The sequence below is a fragment of the Chlorocebus sabaeus genome, chromosome 15 (assembly GCF_047675955.1).
Source record: "Chlorocebus sabaeus isolate Y175 chromosome 15, mChlSab1.0.hap1, whole genome shotgun sequence".
NCBI lineage: Eukaryota > Metazoa > Chordata > Mammalia > Primates > Cercopithecidae > Chlorocebus > Chlorocebus sabaeus.
Window position 1 is genome coordinate 44,568,467 of NC_132918.1, and position 27,795 is coordinate 44,596,261.

The window sequence follows — 27,795 nt, forward strand, 5'->3', positions numbered from 1 at the left end:
TCTTCCTCAAGATCCAGAGTCTCTGTAAATTCCATACCTTGCTCCATCTTGCACTATAGTCATACTTAACTGCTTGTATTCTTAAAATACACCATGGCCTTCCTTTGCTTATGTTGCTGTCTTTTGCTTGTGAATATCTTCTACTCTTCTTTCAAAACTTAGCTGAGAAGACTTTTCCTCCACAAGGTCAGCACAGAAATATTATTTTTGCATTAATACCCTCCTTATGTATTCTATATTTTTATCTTGCAATAAGGTGCTTAGAAAATCTTGATAGGTTCAGTTGTAATGTCTATACATTATTATTCTAAAATGTCCATTTTCTCTTTCTCAGCGGGACCTGAAAAACATGGGTATTGAAAATCTGGCTTACTAAAAATGATGGTTATTACAAACTTCTGGAAGTGTTTTTGTTACAGCACTAGGATTTAAGATTTTATAAATACTTGTGATCATATATCTGGCTGCAGTTTGTTAAAGAGGGGCTTTTATTTTGGCCTTACTCTTTAGTGAAAATTTTCAGAAGATGGTGTAAATATTTCTTAATTAATCACAAACATATTTCCTCGTATTTCTGGGCAGATACTAGACAGCATCCTCCAGCCTCCTTTTCCATTAAGTGTGGCTGCTATCCAACTGACTTCAGACCAATACCATGGAACCAGAAGTAATATGTGTCAATTTCATGTGTGGTTCATAAAAATCTCCCATATACAACGCTTTTCTCCCATCTTCTGACTACAGACTCAATGTCAAAGCCCAGAGCCACCTGGGAAGCCATATATTAAAGATGCCAGAGTTTTCATTAACCCGGATTCCTAAATGACGCTGTGAAGCAGAGTCCTCCACTTACAAAGAGGAACATTACTCCGTAATTGTTTTATAGCCTAATTTTAAAATTTTATTTGTTATTAAAGTCTTGGGGTTGATGGTAATGTCCCCAGCATTACCCAATATAATATGGCCCAATGTTGATTAACAAAAAATTGGGAGGCTGAGATGGGTGGATCACGAGGTCAGGAGATCAAGACCATCCTGGCCAATATGGTGAAACCTCATCTCTACTAAAAACACAAAAAAATTAGCTGGGCATGGTGGCGCGTGCCTGGAATCCCAGCTACTCAGGAGGCTGAGGCAGGAGAATCAGTTGAACCCAGGAGGTGGAGGTTGCTGTGAGCTGAGATAGCACCACTGCATTCCAGCCTGGCGACAGAGCAAGACTCTGTAAAAAAAAAGGATTTTGTGTAATTTAGGTGACATTCAGGCACCCAGTTGTCAGGACCAGTGATTCAAAGTGAAATTTTCCTTCTGCTGCTGTTTCCCATAAAGCTCTGTTATATCAATTCTTCCTTGGAGTTGTGGGAGTCTTGGAGGTATTGATTCTAAGCCAGAAAGCAGAGTTAAGAGCACTAAAGATTTCAGAAGGAATACGATTAAAACCCTCAGTAGTACAATGATTTTGACTACAAATAAACTTTGATAGCTCAAACAGAAAACCATAATCACAAAGAACTACAACCATAGAATAAAATTAAAAAGAAACCCCATCACGCAGAAGAGAACAGCAATAAAGAAGCTTGCTTGAATATGAAATCAGGGCAACAGCAAAGAGAAATATCTATAGAGTTTATAACCACAAGCCAGCTTTCATGTAATGAGTCATCTGAAGTATGTGAGTCCTCCATGAGTGTAGCGGGTCATCAGTGCATCACGTGTCCTTAGAAAGATATGTAGAACATCTTGGATCCACCATCCTTAAGACTTATTCTCTCATATTCTGTCATCTGAAGATAACTGTCATAATTCCACATATCACTGACTTATACAAGAGAGAAAGAGGCACATATATCCTTGTATGTGTATCTATGTGTGTATGCATGCATACACACAAACAAATGTAAGCAGTAAACCCTTTCCTAGAAGCCCTCAAGAAGATTTTCCCTTAGCTAAATACAAATTATATGCCCTCAATTATACACATTACAGTCAAAGGAGAATAGAATCACTATGATTGTCTACTACTCAAAATTCATCCTTTGTGCTATGACCCTCCTCTTATGATGCATTTTTCCACAATACCTGAAAAAAATTGAGTTCTTTCAGCAAATGCTTCTTAAAATGTGGTCTGTTGAAAACAATCATCAGCATCATATGGAAAATTGTTAGAAAAGCAAATTCTCAAAGCACAACCTGTACTTACACCATCAGAAACTCTAAAGACGGGACTCTGCAAATTTAGTTCTAATTAGATTTCCAAGTGATACTTATGCATGCTAAAATATGGGAACCACTATTTTACTATGTCAAAGCAAATAGTGAGCTTTATTTAGGCAAACAATAATTTATACGGTACCTGGATGTTTTCTAATTAAACATGGTATCTTTCTTCAGAGACTATAATAAAATGAAAATGAAGACAGTTAAAACACAATAAAGAACCCAAAAGCTGTAAATGCCACAAAGACTATGAAAAGATGAGAATTTACTGTAATGAATGAGATTGCAACAAATTTGAGAAAATAGGAGGAAGAAGCAAAAGTGGAAACTGATTTTGCAAGACTCAGAAAATCACAACCTAAAGTGTATAAAAAGGAACATAAGATTCAGGAGATCCACCTTAACGCCACAGAAATCCAAAGAGGTTGGGGACTTAGTGATGTCAAATAAAAAAACAAATATATGAATTAGAAAGTAAATTGAGGATGCTTGAAGGTCTATTCACAAGCCAATTAACCCAGCCTAACTTACTACCTCCACAAAGACAATGTGGTACCACCCTAAGCAAAGGATAGGAGAATTCTTCTGTGTAAAATTGACAGAACAGTTTTGGGTCAAAAATACACTATTCATCAGGGAAGGAGAGGTTGAAAAATACAGAAAACGAAAGCTACTGGAATTTTACAGCCTCCTGCCCTTCTGCAGCAGAAGTTCATCAGTAAACCCAAAGCAAATGCTTACCCTGTGGCAGGCACCACCCTAAACCTTCTATGTATTTTAACTTCCTGAAGCTTCAAAAAATGTTATGAGGTAGATACTATTACTACCCTCATTGATACATTTCGTAAAGAGGCACGGAGGCTGTCAGGTAACTTTCATGAGGTCACAGGGATGGTAAATTGAAGAGAAAGAGATCAAACCTAGGTGGTTTGGTTTTCCTTCTACCTTTTTCCATCACGTTTTCTCAATTTCTTTTCCACCTTTCTGTTCTCTCCTCTCACTTCTCTTAGTAAATCTTCAAACGTGGGTTTAAGATAATGGGAATAAAACTAGGGAGTGAAAAGGACAAGATTTCACTTCTTTTCTGCATTTGCAGCTTTATTGTTTGAAAAATCACATTACTTTTGCAAGTAACAAATGTCAAAGGAAAATAATTATTACTTCAGTTCAATAAATATTTATTTATTACATGTCTCTGTGCCAGCTGCAGGGCTGGAAAATTAAACATTCTAAGCAAATCTGGTTGGTTTGATTTCCAAAACATATTTAAAATATCATTTGATATAGTCCCAGTTATTTATTTTTGTTTTTGTAGCCTGAGCTTTTGGTGTGATAGTCAAGAAATCTTTGCCAAGGTAAATGTCAAGGAGCTTTTCTCTTATATTTTCTTCCAGTTTAATGGTTTGAGGTCTTACATGTAGGTCTTTTATCCGTTTTGTTTTTGATTTGTTTGTGTGGTATAAGAAAACAGTCCAATTTCATTGTTTTGTATGTGAAAATCCAGTCTTCCCAGCACCATTTATTCAAGAGACTATCCTTTCCTCATCGTGTTCTCTTGGGGCTCTTGTGAAAAATTCATTGACCGTGTATGTTTGGATTTATTTCTGAGCTATTTTTTTCCATTGGTCTACACGTCTGTTTTAATGTTAGTGCCATTCTCTTTTATATAAATTTGTAATACAATTTTTAATTAGGAAGTGTTATTTCTCCGACTTCAATTTTTTTTCTCAGAATTGCTTTGGCTATTTGAGGTCCTTTGTGGTTTCATTCAAATCTGCATTGAATCTATATATTACTTTGGGTAGCATGAAAATTTTAACAATATTATTTCTACATCAAACCAAAAATTTCTGCACGGCAAAGGAAACAACCAACAAAATGAAATGGCAACCTATAGTTTGGAAAAAAGTATATCTGCATACCATGTTATCAGAGAAGGGTTTAGTTTCCAAGATTTATAGAGAACTTATACAACTCAATAGCAAGAAAACATAGCCCAATTTAAAAATGGGAAATGGACCTGAATAGACACTTCTTCAAAAATGACATAAAAATAGCCAACAGGTATATGAAAATGTGCCCAACATCACTATTCATCAGAAAAATGCAAATCAAAATCACTATGAGATACTATGTCATATCTATTAGGATTGTTATTATCAAGAAGACAAGAGATAACAAGTGTCGGCAAGGGTGTAGAGAAAAGAGAATCCTTGTACACTGTTGGTGGGAATGTAGGCTGGTACAGCCATTATGGAAAACAGTATGGAGGTTCCTACAGAAATTAAAAATAGAACTACCATATGACCCAGAAATCCCTCTTCTGGGTATATACCAAAAGAAAATGAAATCACCATCTGCTGAAGATAGCTGCACTCCCATATTCATTGCAGCATTATTCAGAATAGTCAAGATAATAGAAATAATCTAGGCCTCCACCAATGGACAAATGTATAAAGAAAGATACATATATTCCATTGTGTGTGTATACACACACACAGACACACACACGATGGAATATTACTCAGCCTTATAAAAGAAGGAGATTCTGCCAGGTGCTATCACATGGATGGACCTGGAAGGCATTATGCTAAATGAAATAAACAAGACACAGAAAGAAAAATTTTGCACAATCTCGTTTATATGAAATTAAGAAAAGGTCAAATATATACAGCAGTGGTTTATAGCAGGGGTCCGCAAGCCCCAGGCCACAGACCTGCACATGTGAGGGATCTAGGTGCATATTCCTTATGAGAATCTAATGCCTGGTTATCTTAGGTGGAGCTCAGACAGTGATGCTAGTACTGGGCAGCAGCTGCAAATACAGATTAACATTAGCAGAGAGTTTTGACTGCACAGAGACCATAATAAATACATTGATTGCAGACTCATATCAAAACCCTATCAGTGAGGGGCAAGTGACAAGTGACAATTAAGCTGTGTCTGGAGGCAGGCTTTATAGTGGAAAATTGATGTACTTCAATTGTACAGCTGCATCTGGTGGCAGGCTTTCAGTCAGAATCCAACACTTATTTTAGTCTGTGTATGGCTCACCCATTATTTTACCACTTCCATCCGCACCTCTTTCCCACACTGTGCACTTGTCTTAGTCACAGTTTTGCTAAGCCCACAAGCTAAGCCTAGCCAAAGTGAGTGAAAAACAAACATTACTGGACAGCTTCTTTGAAAATGGGGAAAAACCCAATGATGAGACAACAGAAGACTCTAAAACTGCTAACAAAAAGAAAGCCACATTTAAAGGAAAATGCCAAGAATCCTACTTAAATTACAGGTTCACTGCAACAGGTGGTTCACATTCTCCGATCCTGCTTTGTATAATATGTGATGATCGACTATCCAATGAAGCCTGGAAACCTGCAAAACTGCTTTGCCACATGGAGACCAAGCACCCTGCGTTAAAAGACAAACCTTTGGAGTTTTTGTTTTGTTTTGTTAAAAAAAAAAAAAAAAAAAAAAAAAAAAACAGAAACCATGAAAACATGAACACAAAGGACACATAGAAGCAATTATTGAAGGCCACCATGTCATCAAACGTGTCTGCACTGACAGCATCATTATATATTACAATGTAACAATAATAGAAATAAAGTGCATAATACATATAATATGCTTGAATCATCCTGAAACCGTCTGCAACCCAACCCTGGTCCATGGAAACGTCCTCTTCCGTGAAACTGGTCCCTGGTGCCAAAAAGGCTAGGGACCACCGGTTTATCCAGGGTCATCCAGGTTGGAGTAGGGTCAGGAGATACGGGGAAATTTAGGTCAAAGAATTCAAAGTTACAAACATGTAGGATGAACAAATGGGAAGACCTAATGTACAACATGAGGGCTATAGTTAATGATCGTGGTATTCAGGATTTATGCTAAATGAGTAAATTAGAGCTGTTCTTGCCCCAAGGGGGGAAATGTGTAATTATAGGAGTTGATGGATATGTCATACACGTAACTTAAATACAGACAATAAAAACTATTTTAGTTTAAAAAGGAACAATATTTATCAAAAAATAAGGTGAGCTCTTGAAAACATTTAAATAACTGCCTAAAAAAATAAAAAATAATATCACATAATTTAATAGAAGGAAAGAAAGAGCAAGACAGCAAGAAAGAAAAGGCACCATAAAAAAAAAACAATTTTGACTCCTCCTCATTTGTAGTCTAAGCTGCCTCTGCTTCCTCGCCTTGAAAAGCCACGGGCTTCCGAGGGATGGAGGTCAAAGTCAGAGTAAAGAAAGTTCCCGGGGGAGGCCACTCCCCAGCTGATGACTTTCCAGTTCCAGTTAGTGACAGAGTCCCAGTTCCTCTCCTTAACCACCGGACAAAAGTCTCTGGGGTCTCTCCAATGAGCAAGAAAGCAAGTCGGGGGTAGGGGAGGGGCCTCACAGCTGGTGGTGGGTGCAGTCCCTCCTCCAGCTTCTTCGTCCTGCAATAGTCCCGCGGGTCCCCCGGCGCCAACGCGGGAACCAGGAAAAGGAAACCGCCTTGTGTACGTAAGATCCAGGAAACGAAACCAGTACCGCGGGTGTTGGTGCAAGGGTTACTCGCAGACCCTCTTCCGGCTGACTTCGGAGAAGGTTGCGCAGCAGCCGTGCCTGGCAGTCTAGAGGCGCAGGAGAGGAAGCCACCGCCTGACCCCGGCTCTCTAGACCTCGGCTCGCTCGGGAGCGGAAACAGCGGCAGCCACAGGTGCGCGAGCGGCTTTCTCTGCCGCCTCCCGGGGGCTCGGGCGCGAGAACTGCGCGGAGCCTGCGCTGGGGCCAGGGCCGGGGTCAGGTGTGGGGGCCAACTTACGGGGAACGGGCGCGAGGGCCAGTCGGTTGTGTTTGCTGCTCTGGGGGTGGAGGATGTGGGGTGAAGGCTGGGGCCAGAAATGCAAGAGGCCTCTGAAAGGGACCCTGTAAGTGGAGCAGATGCACAGCAAGGGGCCCCAGGCGGCCCAGCGGCACCTGGGCTCACCCAGAATCATTCGAATGAAAAGGGGTGTCCTGCCTGAGAACGCCTCGCGGAGCTCAGCTTCCCCTTAGCTACACTGCTTTACAGGCAGAGAGCGGCCCTGAATCCTGGGCAGAGGCTGGGCTCAGGACCATGTGCCAGCATAGTGGGGCTATTAGAAGAGACGGTTAATACAGCCTGCAAGCTGTCATTTATCAGTAAGTATTCACTGAAGTCCGCCTGGAGCCCACATCTATGCTAAACCCTCTAAAATACCAGCTTGGAAAAGATAGCGGCGGTATCTGGCACGGTTCCTAAGACCATTAGCTCCAGTCAGGCTCCCCGACTTTAAATTTGGCCTCTACTGCTTCACATCTGTGGATTGTCAGCCACTTTCTTAATATATGTTCTTTCCATTGCCTCATCTCTGAAATTGTGTAACTATTAAAAGAGCTACAGAGAATTATATGTGTTAATGTAAAGTTCTTAGAGCAGTGCCTGGCACTACAGAAAGTACTCAGTGAAAGTTAGCTTTTATTATTTTAAATATTTGACAAAGTCTCTGCTTCTCCAAACTGACTCTCTGGTTCCCATGTGGTTTCATTCATTCACTGTTATTTCTGGACGTCTTGCCATGGCCACTTCCCAGTTCCAGGAACGGGCAGTCTTTGGTTTTTCTGGCTTATCACATTGAGATACATGGTTACTACAAGTGACACTTAAACGTATCAGGCAGTTTGGGGCCTCCTTTCTTGAACTTTTCCTAAGAGCCAAACTTTCTCTTAATGCCACCCTGTTTACAACCATAGTAGGGCTTTGAACAACGAGAAAATGCAGGGAAATGAAAAAGACATATGAAGGGAAATGAGTGGATTTCTGCAGTAGGATAGCAAAGTGGCATGTAAAATAGCCGGTTTATAAATCAAAGTGCCTTTAGATCTGTAAAGGAGCTTAGAGGACAGGTGGAGAGACATCAAATGTGTGTGAGCAGACGCTTATGTACCTCTCCATCTTCATCTCTAAGAATGTCACTCTCTTCTGCTCTGTAACCTCACTGGTCTTCCTTTCCTTGAATGAGGCAAGTTCCTCCAGCTCAGGAATTCTATCTGTGAAGTTCCCTCTCTCTATAATGCCCTCCAACACCCCACCCACCATACCTCCGTAGACTAGTTGATTTGAGACTTCCTTCAGCTCCCAGTCTGACTTTTCTTAAACCCCCTACCACTGTTTAAGTTAGTGTCCCGTAACCCTTTCTTGTAGCAACATTAATTTTATTTATAGCACTTAGAGTGTTTATAATAATCTATTTCATTCTTAATTGTCTGTCTCCCTAGTGTCTAGGACTATTGTGCTCTAGTGCCTGGTATAGTGCTTTGCATGCTCTATGCCTTCAATTAATTCCTTAAAAACCACACCAGCTTTATATTTAGTGAATATTTATATAGGAAGTATTTTTATATGTATATATGTGTATCTGTGTATATACACACTCTATAGCACTACCCTGAATAGTGCTAAATTAAAAAGCCAACACACTTTTTAGTTAATCAGAACTAACAGTTGCACTCTTCAGTTTTCCATATGTTCTTTTAATAAGTCATTAGAAAAAAATGATGTCTCCATATGTTGTCTGCTGCTGTAACAGAATACCTGAGACTTCGTAATTGATAAAGGACAGAAATTTATTTCTTACAGTTCTGGAGGCTAGGAAGTCCAACATAATCATGTGTTGCTTAAAGACAGGAATACATTCTGAGAAATGCATCATGAGGCAATTTGGTGGTTGTGAGAACATCGTAGAATTTACTTACACAATCCTGGATGGTATAGCCAGCCTTCTATTTAGGCTGGGGTGGTGGGGTGGGGGGTGTTGAGGAGAGTCAGATTGAGAGCTGAAGGAAGTCTCAAATCAATTAGTCTATAGACGTGTGTGTGTGTGTGTGTGTGTGTGTGTGGAGTGGGGGAGGGCATTATAGACAGAGGGAACTTCACAGGTAGAAGTCCTGGACTGGGGGGAACTTGGCTCATTCAAGCAAAGGAATGACCAGTGAGATGGCAGATAGCCTACTAGAGCTAGACTGTGTGGAATAAGGTATTGCTCCTAGGCTAGAAACCTGTATAGCATGTCACTGTGCTGAATACGGTAGGCAAGTATAATACAATGTCAAGTATTTATGTATCTAAACATAGAAAGGGTACAGTAAAAATAATCTTACGGGACCATCATCATATATGTGATCTGTTGTTGTGGTGCATGACTGTATGGAGGCACCAGCATCTAGTGAGGGTCTTCTTACTGCATCATCCCATGGTGGAAAGTGGAAGGGCAAGACAGCAAGAGAGAGTGGAACTTGACAAGACTACTCTGGCAATAATTAACCCACTCCCAAGATAACAACATTAATCTATTCATGAAGGTAGAGTGCTTATGAACTAATCATCTTTTATTAGGCCCCACCTCCCAACACAGTTGCATTGGAAATTAAGTTTCCAGCACATGAACTTAGCACCTGGCCTAGTTAAAGCTAAGTGGCACAAGAGTAAATTGAAATTCAAGCCTTTTCTGTCTTACATAAGAAAGATACCTTAAAAGAGTCTTTTAACAAATTTCACTGAAGGGTGTCAGTCTTCCTTTTTTCAGTGAATTAGAGACATCGGTGCAAAGAATATGAATTATTGATCATCTTAATTCAGCTAGTTAGCGAGCTGTATCACATTTATTAAAGTCACTTTTATTTCTATGAGTTTAGTTTCACCATTTATTAGGAGGAAAGGAAACAACTCAAATTTGTGAGGGAGCTCTGGGTTGTCAGGAAAGGCTTTTCAGAGCAGTAAAGCAATCAAATGACAGTAACTGATTCAATATTTGTTTCCTTTGTCTCTTTTTTTTACTTTTTAGTTTTGTAGAACACTTGATCACTACCATCTCACTTGGTCCTAGTTGATGTATCATCTACATTTTTATTCAAGGTGTACTATAAAATGCTATAAAAGGCTATCCTAAACTGGTTTTAAGCATATTTATTTTGTTTGTTAAGCATAAAATACGCAAGAGGATTTTTATGGAGTGACTTCTTGTTACAAGATACTTTGCGTTTATAATCAGCCTTAGTCACTTCAGTTTCATTCCATAGCTTACAGGTATGATGTGCTGTATACTCAAAAGCCTCACCACCTGCTTGCCCCACCCATTTGCTTAAATGTATCAGTTTTTTCTAAGCTTAACATTTACCAAAACCCGAGTTGAAAAGATGAATATTTTTCCTTGTTAGATGTTAACTAAACATTTTTAAATGTACAAAGTTTGCATACAAACATAACCCAAATGACATGAAAGTTATTTGATTCCTGACTTACCTGTGTAATCTCCTGGCCTACTTGAAATTCCTCCCTTCCCTCTCGTCTAGTATCTATATTCTCAGTTATTGGGAGGAAGTTAGGGACCTAGAATTCTTGTGATTGTTTTCAGAGCAGTAGCATTTTGCTAAAATAATTCAAAACATATATCCCTATCTTGGGACTTGAAGAGAATGTGAAATGCTTTATCCTCTGTTTTGCAGGAATGAGGGAAGGAGGTTGTTCTTAGCCAATTATCAAGTAAATTTAAATAAATAATCCAAATCTGGTGTGGGTAAACAAATTTTAGGAACTGTCAAAATTAAGTATGCTTCCCCTTTGGGTTCCAGATTTTACTTAATACTTTTTGAAAGCAGTAAGATAAAAATTTCAGGACCTCAAGAGATGGGTCAAAAGAGTTTCACTGTAATACGAATTGTGAAGCCAGAACTGGAAATCCCCTGTGCTGCTTCTTCCTCTTCATGGTAGTAGAGGTTACAGTTGTCAAATAGTCCAGAGAAACAATGAGAACTTAGGATTTCTGATAGAAAAGTTTTAACAGAGGTGTACTTGTATGCAAATAATGTATGATGCCTCAGTTTCCTCCAAAGTCTTAGTTAACAGAGTTAGAAAAAAATCAGATTATATTTGAAGTTCTGTGTTCATCGTGGAGTAATTATTATTCCAATGGTACAATATACAACATAACTTTAATGCACTTTTTGGTATAGCATAAAGATTTTCTCTTTCTCTGAAGTATTTTTGAAATTAAAAACAAAATAAATGTGGTAGAAGCCATTATTGATGAATTATCATGCTAAATTAATTAACTCATTAATTAATTTATTCAGGGCACACCCAGTTATTCCCCAAACTAAGTGACATGTATCTTGTAATAGACACATTAACCTTGAGAAAAACCCAAACGATCATTATAACAGCAAACAAGAATGTAGGCATCCACATAGTGGATGACTTTAATGACCTGGCACACAGTGCTTTATCTACTTGGCACATGTGTAGGTACAAGGAACACTTAACATTTTGCACCAGAGCTTATTATATACTTTTTCCAATGCTTTAGGTATTACGTAAATGCTAAAATTCTAAAACCTATAGTAAAGCAAAGACCCAGATTTTATTCTACACTAGTTTTGCCAGTAGGTCTCATCCTTACTAACTTACCTTTTAAGATGAAGAACAATGTAACCAAGTGGGAAGAAAGAGCCAATATGAAGAAATTGTCATTGTTTTGAAATCTGCTTCTTTTCCCTTCCTGTATTTCTGTGCAAGAAGAGAATCATCTCTGACCTTGTGAAAGGCAAATACCATGTGTTGGTATTTTATTACATAATTATTATATTATATGACAATATAATAATTGGTTGGTACTCATTTGGCAAGGACTTGAAATTTCCTGCTTAAGATCCTCCACCTATTTTTAACAGCTGGGCTCCCCAACCCCTGGATCACCAACTAGTACCAGTCCATGGCCTGTTAGGAATTGGGCTTGCACAGCAGCAGGTAAGCAGCTGGTGAGTGAGCAAAGTTTCATCTGTATTGACAGCTGCTCCCCATTGCTCGCATACATTACTGCCTGAGCTCCACCTCCTGTCAGATCCACAGCAGCATTAGATTCTCATAGGAGCAAGAACCCTATCGTGAACTGCTTGTGTGAGGGATCTAGGTTATGCTCTCCTTTTGAGAATCTAATGCCTGATGATTGGTCACTGTCTCCCATCACCCCCACATGGGACTGTCTAGTTGCAGGAAAACAAGCCCAAGGCTCCTGCTGATTCTACCTTATAATGAATTGTATAATTCTTTTGTTATATATTACAATATAATAATAATAGAAATGAAGTGCACAATAAATGCAATGCACTTGAATCATCCCCACATCATCCCCAACTCCACCGGTCCATGTCTTCCACAAAACTGGTCCCTGGTGCCAAAAAAGGTTGGGGACCACTGTTTACCAGAATACATAGTGTGGGTTTATAAATTCCCTATCTTTGCAGCACATCCTTTATTTCTGGTTTGCATGGGACTTGAAAGCCTAAAACAAACTAAATGCTAAGAAAAATTATTTTTAAAATTATGATAAAATTTTTTTATTTCAGATATATAGATCTGCAGTCCAGAACTATGAATTTTTTTCAGTTGAGTAGTCTGTTTGCCAATAAATAAATAAATAAATAAATAAATAAATAAAAACTTGCCTATGTTTCTTCTCGTACATTTTATTTAGGATTTGCCCTTAGACATTATTTAGTGCTTTTCTGACATTGTAGGGAAAGTGAGAATAACTGAAACACTAGTTTCTTAAAATTTCTGTTAAAATTGGTTAAAGGCCATAGAACTTTTTTTTTTTTTTTTTTTTTTTTTTTAAGTTAAGCATGTTATCAAGAGAGGTATGCTATAAGAAGTAAGAGGCAGGTAAAGATTTTAGAGATGTGTAGTCCAGTATATTAATTAGAGGGGACTACCTATTTCTAATCCGGAATTATTCATCTTTTCTGATATATCTGTTAAAGTACTCTTAGCATATTTTAAGAAAATTGGCATTTTGAAGTATAGTCTTTGATGGTAGAAATGTGAGGTTGACAAAAATCATGTCCTCTTATATGTATGAATTTAGTCTTCTTTATACAGTTCTTCCTATGATGGAATCTAAAACACAAATGTCTTCAAAACTTTCAGTCTACTTTGGTTACATGTGTTTATTAGCTTATTGTTCACCTTATAGATTAATGGCAAAAAAAGTATAAATTTTAATATTTCTACCTTTCTGGCTTGATGAGGTCTGCAGCATTAATTTCTGACTGGTTAATGCAAACTGGGATTCCTGTTGCCCTAAGAAAATCTGGGAAGTTAAATCAGTAACACAAACACATCTTTTGACTTATTTCAGGACCACATAAACCCATTTTGAATTATTCAGCCATTGCTCAACATCTTGAGCATGTGTAATTAAGAGGTGACTATAATTGGAATGTTCTTAAGACTTTAAGTTGATTATAAAATTTTGTGCTTAATGCTGGCAATAATAAAAACAAAACAAAAACTTTTATTTTAAAACACAGTCTTGCTCTGTCACCCGGGCTGGAATGCAGGGAAGTCATCATACTTCATTACAGCCTGAATATCCCAGGCTCAAGCAGTCCTCCCACCTCAACCTCCTGAGTAGTTGGGACTACAGGCACAGGCCACCATGCTTGGCTCATTTTTTTTTAGTAGAGACAATGTCTCTCCATGTTGCCCAGGCTGGTCTTAAACTTCTGGACTCAAGTGATCCTCCTGCCTCAACTTCCCAAAATACTGGCATTATAGGCAAGAGCCACCACACCTGGCCAAAAAATAATTCTGAAACAGCAAGGAGGAAGGTGGTTTCTTCTCAGGAATTCTAGATTTTAGTTGAGCATGTAAAGGGATCGGTTGACTTACTAACCACTTAGGATTGCACAGTAAGAGAATTTAGTTAAAGGGTAGCCAGCACAGGAGTGGGCCTGGGAAGGGGAAGGGCAGTTTGTGTTAATGTGCATGGGTCCAAGATAGAAATGTTGGGTAACAGAGTTTTGCCGAATGCATTGTTGCTAAAAGGGATGAAGGGCATCAGGATCTACAGGAGATGGAAAAAGTAGTGACTGGATAGTACTGGGTAAAACTAGAATCGGATCAAGGCACTGGAAGCCAGAAATACTAGGTAGAATGTTTGCTGCTATTTAAGTTTCTGTATAAATACCGAGTACAACGTTTCACTTGGGTGGTCAAGGTGCTATGGCTGTGACGACTCCTGAGATTGAGTTTTCTAGTAAAAAAAAAAAAAAAAAAAAAATCTCCGAATGCACAGAATAGTCTCAGGCCTTCTCAAATTTGCAAAGAACAGGTCCACAAGACCTAAATTGCAGTAGTGTAACCTGATAATTAACATTTTTTGCTTTCCTGCTAGAACATTCCTGGGGCCCAAGTCCAGAGACTGGGAACTGAACCACGCATTTCCTTTAGATTGTGCAAGTTGTGAAGGTTGATGTTATTAGCTTGGTTACTATTTGGAGTCTTAGCTCATAGTGTGTCTTTATGGCTTTCTGCCTCACTGGACCCTCTTCCCAAAAGGCTTTAGAATGTGTTCACCATCATGAGCTGACCAACAATTTCTAAATTCCTGCTCAGAAACACAGCAAGGGGAATGCAGTCAAGCACAAAGGGCTTAAATGACCAGGTAAGGCTGGGCTGGATGAATAAAGAGGAATGTCCTATGAGTGTGACTGTAGTTTTACAGTATCCTGTTTCAACTGTTAACATTTGACTTGTGGCCTTGTAGACAGTGTATTAATATCAGATCTTCTTTTTCAGAACTGTTTTAATCATGGACAAACAAAGTAAGTTATTTTAAATGTTTACTTTCCTCCCTATAATGTTAATCTGTTGGTAACTTGTTATTTGTCATAATGTTTTATTCAGTGTCTGAAAGTATATAATTTGCTTTCTGTTGTTTATGCTCCAGAATACAATGTCTAGTTCAGTATTTCGACTATAGAGAAGATGTACAATAATACCACTACCACCAGGTTCTTCATTAAAAATAAGAAAACCTTTTGGAAAGCTAAGAAATGCTAGATTTATTGGGAAATATGTTCTGTAACATATATTCAAACCAGAACAATATTCTCTTTTCTCTATGTATTTTCTATGTATAAAGATTATTCAGTCATACTAATTAACAGATAATAAGATTTCAGTTCATTGTAATAAACTCCTCAGATACACACTTCGACATATATTTTATCACAGACACATGTTTATATGTTTAAATAAATACCAGTCATTATGTTCTGGCTTTTTTTCTCTCAAGAAAATTCTAAGTAAGATGGATATTTATCAAGCAAGTAATAAAAACTTTGTCTTATTAAGATACTAAGGTTCTGAAGAGGGACAACACTACAGAGGGAAAATTATGTTCAAAATTCCCACTACATAGGGAAAATTAAATTCAAAAATTAAATCCTGTTTTTTCTGAAATGCTTTTCTTTATTCTCTCTTTCATCTTTGTTGAGGTAACAAAAAAATATTTATCTATTGCTACAGTGTCAGCCTTATTAGATATATGAAATAATCTCCAGGACTAGACTCCTCGCTTTTCCCATGTGAAGTTTTATGGTTTTCTTTTTACTTACAAAACTCAAAGCTTTTTAAATGTAAATTGATACAGAGTTACACTGTTTTATTTGCCACAAACTTTAAGTTGATTCCACTGAATTTACAAAAATTTATCTCGTCATGGTCATAGTCAACTTTTAACTTTTTAGTTTTGTATATATAATTGTATGTATATATGAATGCATTTGCCTAAATAGAAATAAAATGTGTTTATGTGTGTGAATAAATGTGTATATATGTATATATACATACATGTAGACATAAAAATAAAATATCTTTAAGACAATGCAATAGACTTGTATTATTTATAAGCCATTTTAAGTTGCATTTCAAAAATGCAAAAATGAAACCATAGTTAGCATGCTCTTTGTTCTACTTGAACACCTGCCCATTCACTCATTCTCCTTGTATGAATTCCCCCTGGAATGCCTGAAATCAGAATCATTGCTTTGGTACCAAAAGCCCAGAGATTGTGAGCTCATGATTTCTTGAGTCTGTCTGCTCCTGGATATGTGTATGTGTGTGTGTGTTCTATGTTCTAGTATTCAAACAATGTTGCTTATTAAGAGGTATCACAATGTGACATAACTGTCAAGGGTAGATCTTTACTTCACACTTGGAGAGTATTTTCCTGAAATCTCTTCTGAGTCTGATGCTGTTGTTTCCAACTTAAGTTTGGAGTAGGGGCTGCAGGCAGGGCCTTATTAGCTAGAGAACTAGGGAGTTAGGTCAGTCACTTGATGCTGAGAAATAGAAGAGAATGGATGGGAAGGAATGATGGGGAGTTTCAGAGATTTGTAATGATTCAGAAATCACAGGGTATGTTGCAGTGTTTGTCCAGGGAAAAGCCTTCATATGTTTTTTGTTGTTGTTTTGTGTTTGTTTGTTTATTTATTTATTTGAGACGGAGTCTCTGTCGCCCAGGCTGGAGTGCAGTGGCACCATCTCGGCTCACTGCAAGCTCCGCCTCCCGGGTTTAAGTGATTCTTCTGCCTCAGCCTCCTGAGTTGCTGGGACTACACGCGTATGCCACCATGCCTGGCTAATGTTTGCATTTTTAGTAGAAATGGGGTTTCATTATGTTGGTCAGGCTAGTCTTGAACAAGAAGGAGAGCGGTTTTTTTGCCTGATTTTACACAATCACCATGCACTGCATTCTGCTGAAGTCATGATGAAGCCATTTATGAAGGAGAAAGGCCGGGACAGGGGGTGAGGAAAACAATCCAATCTTCCTGATAAAACCACATGGTAAGCAAGTTGAGTGGTCTTTGAAAGTTCATAATAGAGACACATACAAAAAAAAGTGTTACAGTGAAAGTTTGACCTGTATGTTCTTCCATATTGATGCCATGCCTCCATGATTCTAAAAAAAAAATTTGAATTTACAGTTAGTAATTCATAGGGAAACAGATAAGGAGATAAATGTAGTGTCTACTACACCTTAAGCTGTATGAAAGCAGAGCCATTGTAGCCACAGAGCCTAATTCAATGGTGACACAGGACATGCTCAGTAAATATTTGGAGACTGACTGTGGTAGTAACTGAATGACTAGATGGGCATGAATATTAATATTTAGGAGGCTGAACCATTTGTGCATATATTAAGGTTACACAAGCCTTCTTAGCAAATAACAAAGTTTAATATGCTAGTGTATTATAATTAAATGGTATGGCTTTTGTGGGTCAAAAACAGTCATATTTGGGGAATTTCATATGGTTCAACTTTATTGGTGTAGTTCTAGAGTAAGCATAAAATATATAAATACTGAAGTATATTCATTATTTTAAATATTTAAAATAATAATTCTTATAGCAGTGACGATAGATATCTTTAAAATCGTCCATAATTCTACCATCCTCACATCCCAATAATTTCATTTATCTCTTTCTTCGTAGGAGTCTGTAATAATTTTAAAGCTATCTTTATTTTATTGTTAACAAAACATGGAACTGATCATTCATCAGGGATGTTTCAAAAACTGGTGATTCAGCCCCAGTAACTTAGCTGTCTCATTTTATCTAAAGGAAAATTTGTTTGAAACAAATTTGCTAATCGCAAATTAGCTCTGATAATAGGCATAGCTGATGTTAAGTGAAAATTTTAGTTCCCCTATTTCAATATAGCATAAGACCACACAAGTGACAATTATCTAAGTACAATACATTGTTTCTTTCTAATATATATTTTATTTAGTCAGACATCTATTTACCTCTCTTTGAATTGCAGACACACAGATGAATGCTTCTCACCCTGAAACAAACTTGCCAGCTGGGTATCCTCCTCAGTATCCACCGACAGCATTCCAAGGTAAAGTAGTTGATTAAAGAAGAAAAATGAAAGTTACTCAGTCTCTCTCTCTTGAGAGAGAGAGAGAATTGTGCATTTGTTTTTATTTTAGTTGTTCTTTTTTTAAAACTATATTAATGAAATTTTGGCAGCGTAGTTCTTGATTATTTTTATTTCGCTATATATTTTCCATAGAAGTAATTTTTATTTATAGAGGACAGTAAAGGTATAAAGAAAGCTAGTAAAAACAGCATTAGGTTTAAATTTAGCAAATGAAATACAAGACTGCACATCCCAAAACACAAATGTTAAGTAAAATATTTTATTGATCCTCCATCTGTTCTGAAAATTATGATCATTTAATCACATTTAGGAAATTTATTTCTGATAAATTGAGTCATGTAGTAGCTTGGCATGTGTTCAGTGAGAGTCACATCAAAATGGTAAGACTGCTTAAAACTGGAAGTAATAGAAATTCAGTTACCTGGGAATAATTCTCATTTTAATTTTATAATATATATGAAAGCTTTATTTTTGTATATATACTGATTCAGCCCTGTATTTCTAAGAAAAATATTTGAGTCATTTGACTATGTATGTAATTGAGTACATTTTTTCTTTTCAACCAATGCCTGAAAGAATTCAGAGATTTTCATTTAGGCAAATGCAGTTATCCAAACTACTAGAACTTTAAAAATAGCAAAGGCCATGGCATGTCCAGATTTACAAGCAGGCAGGCTACCCAGATCTTGAAAGAGCATCCTGGGGATTTAGGATCAAAGGGAATGTGGGTTGGATAGAAGGATGTACCCATTGTGTGCTCTTCCCTGAGTAAGCAAATGTGCTTAGGAGCTGAATGTCATGTTTAATTGCCTAGCAAGAAACCTCCCTGCGGTCCCGGATCTCATCCAGATGTTTGCAACTAAAAGAATATGAGCTAGATAAGCTCAAAGTCTCTCAGGTGGTGGCTCATGGCAACCATGCCTGCACTGAAGTATCATCACCCAGAACCACTTCAAAATAGTAGTGCCAAGGCACTATTCCAGAAAAATTAAATCATAGCTTCTGGTGGTGGGACTCAAGGAATAGTAATCTTTTAACACCCGAAGTCATTTTAATCTGAAGCCAGGGTTGAGAACCTCTGCTCTAAATTCTTACAGGGTTGCTGTTTGGAAAATCATTAGTAAGTCTATAATAGTCATCCAAGGCACTTAAGAAAATTATGTAATCCACCCTATCACTAAATTAAAAGTGGATATACATAAATAATACAGTTCAGATATAATCAGACTTGAGAGTTTGCTGATATATATATATCACTCTACAGCTTTATTTTGTTTCTCAAGTCCAGGATTACATATAGCACAAGTCTTAAGATAACAATGATGCTAACAGTAAGGATAATTTAAAATTGAGAGCTTACCATGCTTTAGTCATTGTTTTAAATGTGGAATTAATGTGGATTAACACATTTAATTCTCAGAATACTCTTATGAGGTAAATACTGTTAGTTATCCCCATTGTGTATGTGAGAAAGCTGAGGCATAGGGAGTTTGGATCAGGCTTCAGGTTCTGCCTACTTTTTTAAAATAAAAATTTGTATAGGTAAATGTGCTGGTAAACTAGGTTCTGCCTTCTTTACTGATAGTTATGTGGTAGTCTTAAACAAGTTGCAGTACCTCGAAGCCTCAGTGTTCCTATCTATAAATGAGGGTGATATTATCAATGTAGGTTGCTTTGTAGAGTAAATGAGAATATACGTAAAACACTGAGCACAATGCTTGCAAATAAGAAATGACAAGTATTTGCTAACATATTTAAAATATTTTAAATCAAGTAGTCTTTACATAAATGATACTAGTGTTCAAATTTCAGGTAATTCTTTATGCTTAATTCATTCATTTGATGAGTAATCAATCATATTTTCAGAGTCTGGGGAAAATTATGATAATGTTAAAAATGTAAGAAATTAAATCACATCTCTACATACCCACTGGTCTGCCTATGGTCTGGTTTCTGTGCTGACGCCAGTGATCTTTAAAAATGTAAATCTGCTCATATTACAGAGAGTGTATAACCCCTATTTTATTAGTGTCCTGTTACTTTCAGGATAAAGGCTAACACTAAACCCAGGATGGCCTTTTCCATGCTCTCTTTAACCTCCTCTTGAGCCTGGCTTGCTGCTATTCAGCTAGACTGGCTATTTTTCAGATTTTTAAAGGCCTGTGTTAGTTACTGTCCCAGGACTTTGCTCTGAAATGTTCTTTCTATGACTCTGGCCTCCTGAACTCCTGTGCATCCTTCAGATCTCAGCATAAAGGTGACCCCTCAGGGCAGCTGTTCCTACTCCTTCCCTTTTTCTCTTCCCATCTCAATAGCGACCTTTGGCATCTCTAGTCATAAAACCGTGGTCTCTTACTTGAAAGCATTTATCTCTTATTCTAATTAATCAATTAATTACTCTGGTATTATAGCTCCCCAGAATAAGTGGGGATATAAAGTTGTCTCTCTCATTAAACAATGATGGACAGGGATTGCATCTGTGTCTTCCATTGTAAATTCTAATACTTTTCTACTCCTGAAAATTTTGTAAGATATAAATAAGACCATGGAACTCATTCTTCTGCTCAGAATCCTCCAGTACTTGCCAATCATAATTGGAACCAAATCCAGACTCCTTACTAAGGCCTCCTTTGATGAACAGCTTCCTATTGCTTTGCTAACAGCATGTCAGATTCATTACAAAGTCAGAGGTATTCTATTTGCCTTTCTTTCCTCCTGAAGCATTTCTCACTAGGTCTTCATATAAAGCTTTCCTCATCTTTTAGACCTTGATGGAAATTATATTTACCTAAAGTGACTGCCTCATGCCCTGCCCTCCCTGACATACATTCTCTCCATCACATCCATATGAATTTTTTTCGTTCTAAATGTGTTTTCTTTCTCTCAGAAGTTGACTGTAAGCTCTCTGATAGCAGGATGCCTCCTTGAGATTTGTGTCCTCATATTCTACAACACAGCCAGTCACATTATGGATCATTTGTAAATATTCATTCATCATAAAGGAATAAATTATAAAAACTATATGATGCATTATTGTGAGGTTTAATCTGTTTTTCTAAGCCTTATTTTTTAAAGGCAAATGAATTTTGTATAAATGTTCCATTTAAAAGAATGTATAAATTTCCTATTCTAAGTATTGCATTTTGCATAGGCTTTAATGTTAAAATATTGAGAAACTCAGTCCTTTGAAATTATATTCCACTGCTATGGAATTTTGTAGACCATACAAATAGGCATATAAATCTTCATTGTAATCACACATTCATAGAGAATATGAAGTACACTTACTCTTATTAAATTTCTGCCTCTACTCTGCCTCTTACAATTTTTTCCCATCCTTGTTTCTCAAATTATATTTTCCAGAGACCAAAGGATGTTAAATTGTGAAATTTAAATTTCTAACCTAAATATTACAATGAAATTTTCTTTTAATGAAGAAGGACTTAGGAAAGCAATACATTATGGATTAAAACATAATGCAAAGGATTAACTCAAGCAGGTATCTGGAATGTACTGAAAGAAATGACATACTTTCACCTTCAACAGTGGCACTATAATATTTTGGACTGGACAGTTCTTCATTTTTAGGGAGCTGTTCTGGGTCTTTGAAGATGTGTAGCAGTAGCCCTGACCGCCACCCACCAGATGCAGTATTATCTTCCCCTCCAGTTGTGACCAAAAAGAGTCTGCAAATCTTGTCAAATATCCCTGGCAGAGAGGGGGCAAAACTACCCCCAGTTCTATACATACATTATAAGTTATTTGCTAGAATTTCAGAATTATCATTTTTCACAAGGTACTTTGGCCCTAGAAATGCTGACTCAAAGCCATTATTTTGGGCCTTCTACCAATGCTGTGTCTGTTTCCCTTGAGGCTTGCCAGAATCTTTATGTAGGTGACTGTAGATCATGGTTATTTACTTTCATTTTCTCAGATATTAAAGCGTATTTTCCATCTGAGTTTTGAATGGTAAGGGTAAGGCTATTCACTGCCTGCTATCCTCAAAATAGAAGTGGATGTGCAACCACAGATATTTCATTGAAAAATCTCAGAAAGATAAAAGCATATCTTAAACATCATAGATACAGATTTCTATGCTGAAATGTCAACTTATAGATAGATGGCGTAACCCTAAAATGGTTGATGATTCCATTTTTGGTGCAGTTATAAATCATTTCACTTGTTTGTATTTCAGGACCTCCAGGATATAATGGCTACCCTGGGCCCCAGGTTGGCTACCCACCCCCACCAGCTGGCCATTCAGGTCCTGGCCCAGCTGGCTTTCCTGTCCCAAATCAGCCAGTATATAATCAGCCAGGTGGAGCTGCAGGGATACCATGGATGCCAGCACCACCGCCTCCATTAAACTGTCCACCTGGATTAGAATATTTAAGTCAGGTAATTTCAAAGACACAAAATACTCATAAAAAACAGAACTGTGCTTCCAGCTTGCTTAACCAGATTAACAAATGAATAATTCACCAAAGTCTGAAATGGCAAAACTGTATTTTCTGCTAAGAGATTACTCTCATTCTTTTAGGTCATGTTCAGTTTTAAAGCAAAACACAAATGCCTTAGAAAATTGTACTTTCTGTGATCTTAAATACAATCTACGATAATGGCCAGTAACAAACATTCAATTAACACTGTTTTCCTGTCTTTGTTGTATGCCTGATACATGTATTAACTCATTTAATCCTTATAGAAAGTCTATGATGTATAAGGTGCTACAGTTATCTCCATTTTTCAAAAGAAGAAACTGAGGTCCAGAGAAGTTATATAGCTCGCTCTGGGGTGAGAACCTAAAGAGTTAAGACTGTTTTTTTAATCCCCAAACTTTGGTACTGAGCAAAGTGCTCTTTAATCTCAATACTAATAATTGCTTTATAATTTGAAATAAAATTTAAATTAAGTTTATTTTTGAGTTTCAATAAGTGGCACCAAACAAGGGGTTAATATTTTATGTGTAATACAACTCACCTTTTTATTGTAACTAATAAAACTGCATTTTTATGATGCTGCTTTTGTTCTTTGGAAGACCCAATTTTATAAATGTCATTAATAAAGGAGTAAAAAGTCCTGGATTTTGTTGCACTGAATTATAATTAATCTCAGCAATAAGAGGTTTAACATTTATTTGGTGTCAGAAATCAGGTAGATCAAATAGAAACAAGAAACTCCGTGTGTCCAGCCAGTTTTCATTTCATAAATTACTTCTTTCTTGCACTCTCTTTAGTAACTTAATTTCCCACAATGCACTTAAGTGGCACAATCATAGGAATTTTTGGTCATTATTGTATTATGCAAGAAATACACAGAAATAGATATTTTAAAAATCAGGGTCTCATAAAATACATAAAGGATGTTATCACATATGACAAAGGCTGATATTAAGTATGCTTAATACAGATTTGAAACTTGTAAAAAAATCTCTTTGATGGCTAAAGAAGTTATCAATATTTCTTGAGCCTCCTCTAGAAGGAAGACTGTTTTCTACTTTTCAAATTGTTTTTGACACATAATAATTGTGCATATTTATAGAGTACAGTCTGGCATTTTAATGCCCATGTACTACTATGTGTAATGAAAAATGAGAATAGTTAGCATACCTATCACTTTCAATATTTATCATTTCTTAGTGTTGAAAACATTCCAGATCCTCTCTTCTAGTTATTTGAAAATATACAATAAATTGTTAAGTATAGTCAACCTACATAACTGTGGAACACTAGAATTTATTCCTCCTATCTAAATGTAATTTTGTATTCATTAACCAACTTGTCTTTATACCTCTCCTCTCTACCCTTCACAGTTTCTAGTAACCACTATTCTACTATCTACTTTTTTTGGTTGTTTGGATGGAGTCTCGCCCTGTTGCCCAGGCTGGAGTGCAGTGGTGCCATCACAGCTCACTGCAAGCTCCGCCTCCCAGGTTCAAGCGATTCTCCTGCCTCAGCCTCCCAAGTACCTGGGCTACAAGCGCCCCCCACCACACCCAGCTCGTTTTTGTATTTTTAGTAGAGACGGAGTCTCACCATATTGGTCAGGCTGGTCTCGAACTGCTGACCTTGTGATCCGCCTGCCTTGGCCTCCCAAAATGCTGGGATTACAGGCGTGAACCACCATGCCCAGCCTCTATTCTCTACTTCTAAGAAATCAATTTTTTTAAGCTTCCACTTATGAGTGAGAACATTCAGTATTTTTCTTTCCGTGCCTGGCTTATTTCACTTAACATAATACGTCCCTGGCCGGGCGCGGTGGCTCAAGCCTGTAATCCCAGCACTTTGGGAGGCCGGGACGGGCGGATCACGAGGTCAGTAGATCGAGACCATCCTGGCTAACCGGGTGAAACCCCGTCTCTACTAAAAAGTACAAAAAACTAGCCAGGCGTGGTGGCGGGCGCCTGCAGTCCCAGCTACTCGGGAGGCTGAGGCAGGAGAATGGCGTGAACCCGGGAGGCGGAGCTTGCAGTGAGCTGAGATCCGGCCGCTGTACTCCAGCCCGGGGGACAGAGCGAGACTCCGTCTCAAAAAAATAAATAAATAAATAAATAATAATAATAATAATAATAATAATATGTCCCTTAGGCTCACCCATGTTGCTGCCAGTGATAGGATTTCATTCGTTTTTATGGCTGAGTTTTATTCCATTGTGTGTATCAAGAATGAATTTTTCTTTATTCATTTATCTATTGAACACTTAGGTTGATTCTATATGTTGACTATTAATGCTGCAATAAGCATGAGATTGCAGATACCTCTTTGACATATTGATTTCCTGTCCTTTAAAATTTTTGTTCTGAAAATTTCGAAAAATTTGAAAAAATACTGTTTAAAAAAAAACAGTAGTGGGATTGCTGAATCATATGGTGGCTGTAATTTTAGTTTTTGAGGAACCTCTTCACTGTTCTCCATAATGGCTGCTCTAATTTACTTTCCCACCAACAGATTTCCCCTTCTCCACATTTTTACCATTATTTGTTATGTTTTTGTCTTTTTGATAATAGTCATTTTAACTAGACAAAGATAATATCTCATTGTGGTTTGGATTTCATTTCTCTGGTGATTAGTGATGTTGAGCGTTTTTTCATAAACTTACTGGCCATTTATATCTATGTATGTATGTATGTATGTATGTATGTATGTATGTATGTATTGAGACGAAGTCTCGCTCTTATTGCCCAGGCTAGAGTGCAGTAGCACAATCTCGACTCACTGCAACCTCTGCCTCCTGGGTTCAAGTGATTCTCCTGCTTGAGCCTCCCATGTAGCTGGGACTACAGACGCCTGCCACCACACCCAGCTCATTTTTTGTATTTTTAATAGAGACAGGGTTTCACCATGTCAGCCAGGATGGTCTCGATCTCCTGACCTCGTGATCTGCCCACTTTGGCCTCCCAAAATGCTGGAATTACAGGCATGAGCCACCTCAATTTACTAATTGTTAAAGATACTCCAGTGTAAATCAATTTTATTTGACTTGAATTTTTCCACATTAATAATGAACACAATAAATCTTTTATTAATTAAAAATATTAACTTCAGTTTTATACTAAAAAGTAATATAAGCTATTAAATATTGATAACTGATTACATGTACTTTAAAAAATATAAATACATGAATTTTAATTTGGTTAGCTTATAAAAACCTTCATTTGACATATACTTACCACTTATTTTTTTTTTCCTGTGACAGATAGATCAGATACTGATTCATCAGCAGATTGAACTTCTGGAAAGTATGTATTCATTGTTTTAATCCTGTTTCTATACAGAGTAGAAGTTTATGCAGACAAAGGCACATCAACCTCTACAAATATAACACTCTCACTTATATGGGACAGTTAAGCCGGTTATTTACAGTAATAAACATCAGCAATTCGTTTCTAAAATTTAGGAATCAAAAGGTAAAATGCTATTATGTTGGGCACCTGCCCTCAGGATATTGACACTAACTTAGAAGAAAAATAATCAAAACCCTTATTTTGCTCCTCTCTTCATACATCACTTTTTATCTGACTTCTGCCACTTAAGCTATTTTCTCCGTAATTGTGATCAGCTTAAGAATGGCACAGAGCCACATTCTAAAGTAAGTTATCTTTTTTATTCGGATGAGGAAGTTTGGGAAAATTATCATTGGTGCCCACAGTTTCTCTTGGGAGTTAAGATGAATGCTATAAAACCTTTGTATACCAGGTTGGATGCAGGACACTGCAGTGTTGGAGGATGCTGACCAACTAGCCTGCAGGCTTGGCTTCATAGAAGAGCACTCCTGCTCCTGCTGAATGGCCTGGCATTTCCTTGGGTCCAGGGCTCCTTAGGTGCAGGAATAAACTTAGGAAGCCAGTAATGTTTTATAATGACTGCCAGGGAAAGAAGACCCCGGGTAGATTTATGAACCATAGTGTTTTCCTTCTAGATATAAAAGGTTTAGGAAAAACTCTGCCAGTTTTTAGGAATATGTCTGTTAAATTCATTTTCACCTGTCTCCAAAGTTTCTTTCCACTGGTAAAAATTAGAACATGGATTGTATAAGCAAAATAATGGATCTGGCTAAAATATACGATTGTCATCTATTACATTGAAGTTATTTATAAAGCACAATATTAGATATTTATAATTTACTTGATTTTTTTTAGTGTATGTAAACAAAGCTTTCTCTGGAAGACAGCTTTGTATTCTGAATTTTTTATGTTTTATAGTATATATTAATAAGGCTATAAAATCCAAACAGACATATAACCAAACATTACACAGCACACTATTTATCTTTTTTTGTAGGTTTATGGGCTTTATAGATATTGTTAAATAATGTGTTAATTATGAAATAGAAAGTTCCAAATCTAATAGTTTTTAATTATGCTTATTTTTCAAAAAAGAAATGTCTCAAGGTTTTTTTGTTTCTTTTTCTCCAAAATTGAAAGTCTATGTTATTTTTTCATGAGTGATATAAAAAAGACGAAGATTACTCAGTTTTTTAGAATCTGAGCATAAAATAGGCACTTACTTTTTTTCTCAGTTCAAAACACAGAAGACAATAAAGACATAAACAATTTGTATTTTTAAGTAAATGAAAAGAAACTTAAAGGTTATGTAAAACAATGTTGTTTTACAAATAAGCTGGAGATTTTTGAGATTAAGCTACTTAATGAAACAATTAATTAGATAATAAATGCCCTCTCAAAATCAGCTTAACTTTTTTCTCATTAAACATTTGACTATTTCAAATGTTGATATCAGAAGTGGTGGTTATAAATGCAGAGTACAGGGTCTGTCTGTGTCCCACCAAGGACTCTTAAAGGCATTCATGGTGCTAAGACTTGTGAAGGCCATCTTTCTCTGACTCAGCGTCTTTCCACATAGGCATTGTAGAGTGACTTTTCCTCCATATATTTATTTTAATCACTCTTTATTGTAGTCAGTCTTCTGACATCCATGACCCCAGTTACTGAGGGCTATGTACAAGTGGAACGGTTATTGCTCTTTTCTGGCTTTAAATACGGAGAGGTTTCCAGTGTGTGGTTAGATACGGAAAGCCCTTGATACGAAAGCATGTGAGCGTCAGCATTTTGCAGCCATCTGTTTTGCTCATGAAGAGATTAGCCCAGCTAAAGTGCAGATTCCCATGGTCTAGATATTCTGTGAGTTGAAGTGTTGGTTGCCAAACACCCTTTGTCTAATACCCACCTCCCACTTCTGAACAACTACTGCTGAGTTGAATAAGGATGCCCTGGGTCCACTGTTGACATTCTAATTCACCTTTCATTTTTCACTCCCTCG

The 27,795-nt window shown here is 37.1% G+C and overlaps 1 protein-coding gene across 3 annotated transcripts in view; it reads left to right on the forward strand.

The window, feature by feature from the left end:
* The first annotated feature begins 6,554 nt into the window (after positions 1-6,554).
* Positions 6,555-27,795, forward strand: part of PLSCR1 (phospholipid scramblase 1) — a 28,019-nt gene continuing 6,778 nt past the window's right edge. Inside the window, exons 1-6 of one of the 3 annotated variants that reach the window (XM_038002747.2) lie at positions 6,555-6,924; positions 14,863-14,888; positions 16,757-16,914; positions 17,894-17,974; positions 22,212-22,414; positions 25,712-25,754. In XM_038002747.2, the coding sequence (XP_037858675.1) occupies positions 17,902-17,974; positions 22,212-22,414; positions 25,712-25,754 (319 nt within the window). In that variant the 5' untranslated portion in view covers positions 6,555-6,924; positions 14,863-14,888; positions 16,757-16,914; positions 17,894-17,901. Of the gene's footprint in view, positions 6,925-11,954; positions 12,031-14,862; positions 14,889-16,756; positions 16,915-17,893; positions 17,975-22,211; positions 22,415-25,711; positions 25,755-27,795 lie in introns of all 3 variants that reach the window. The other 2 variants (XM_038002746.2, XM_008008809.3) reach the window with 2 other exon arrangements.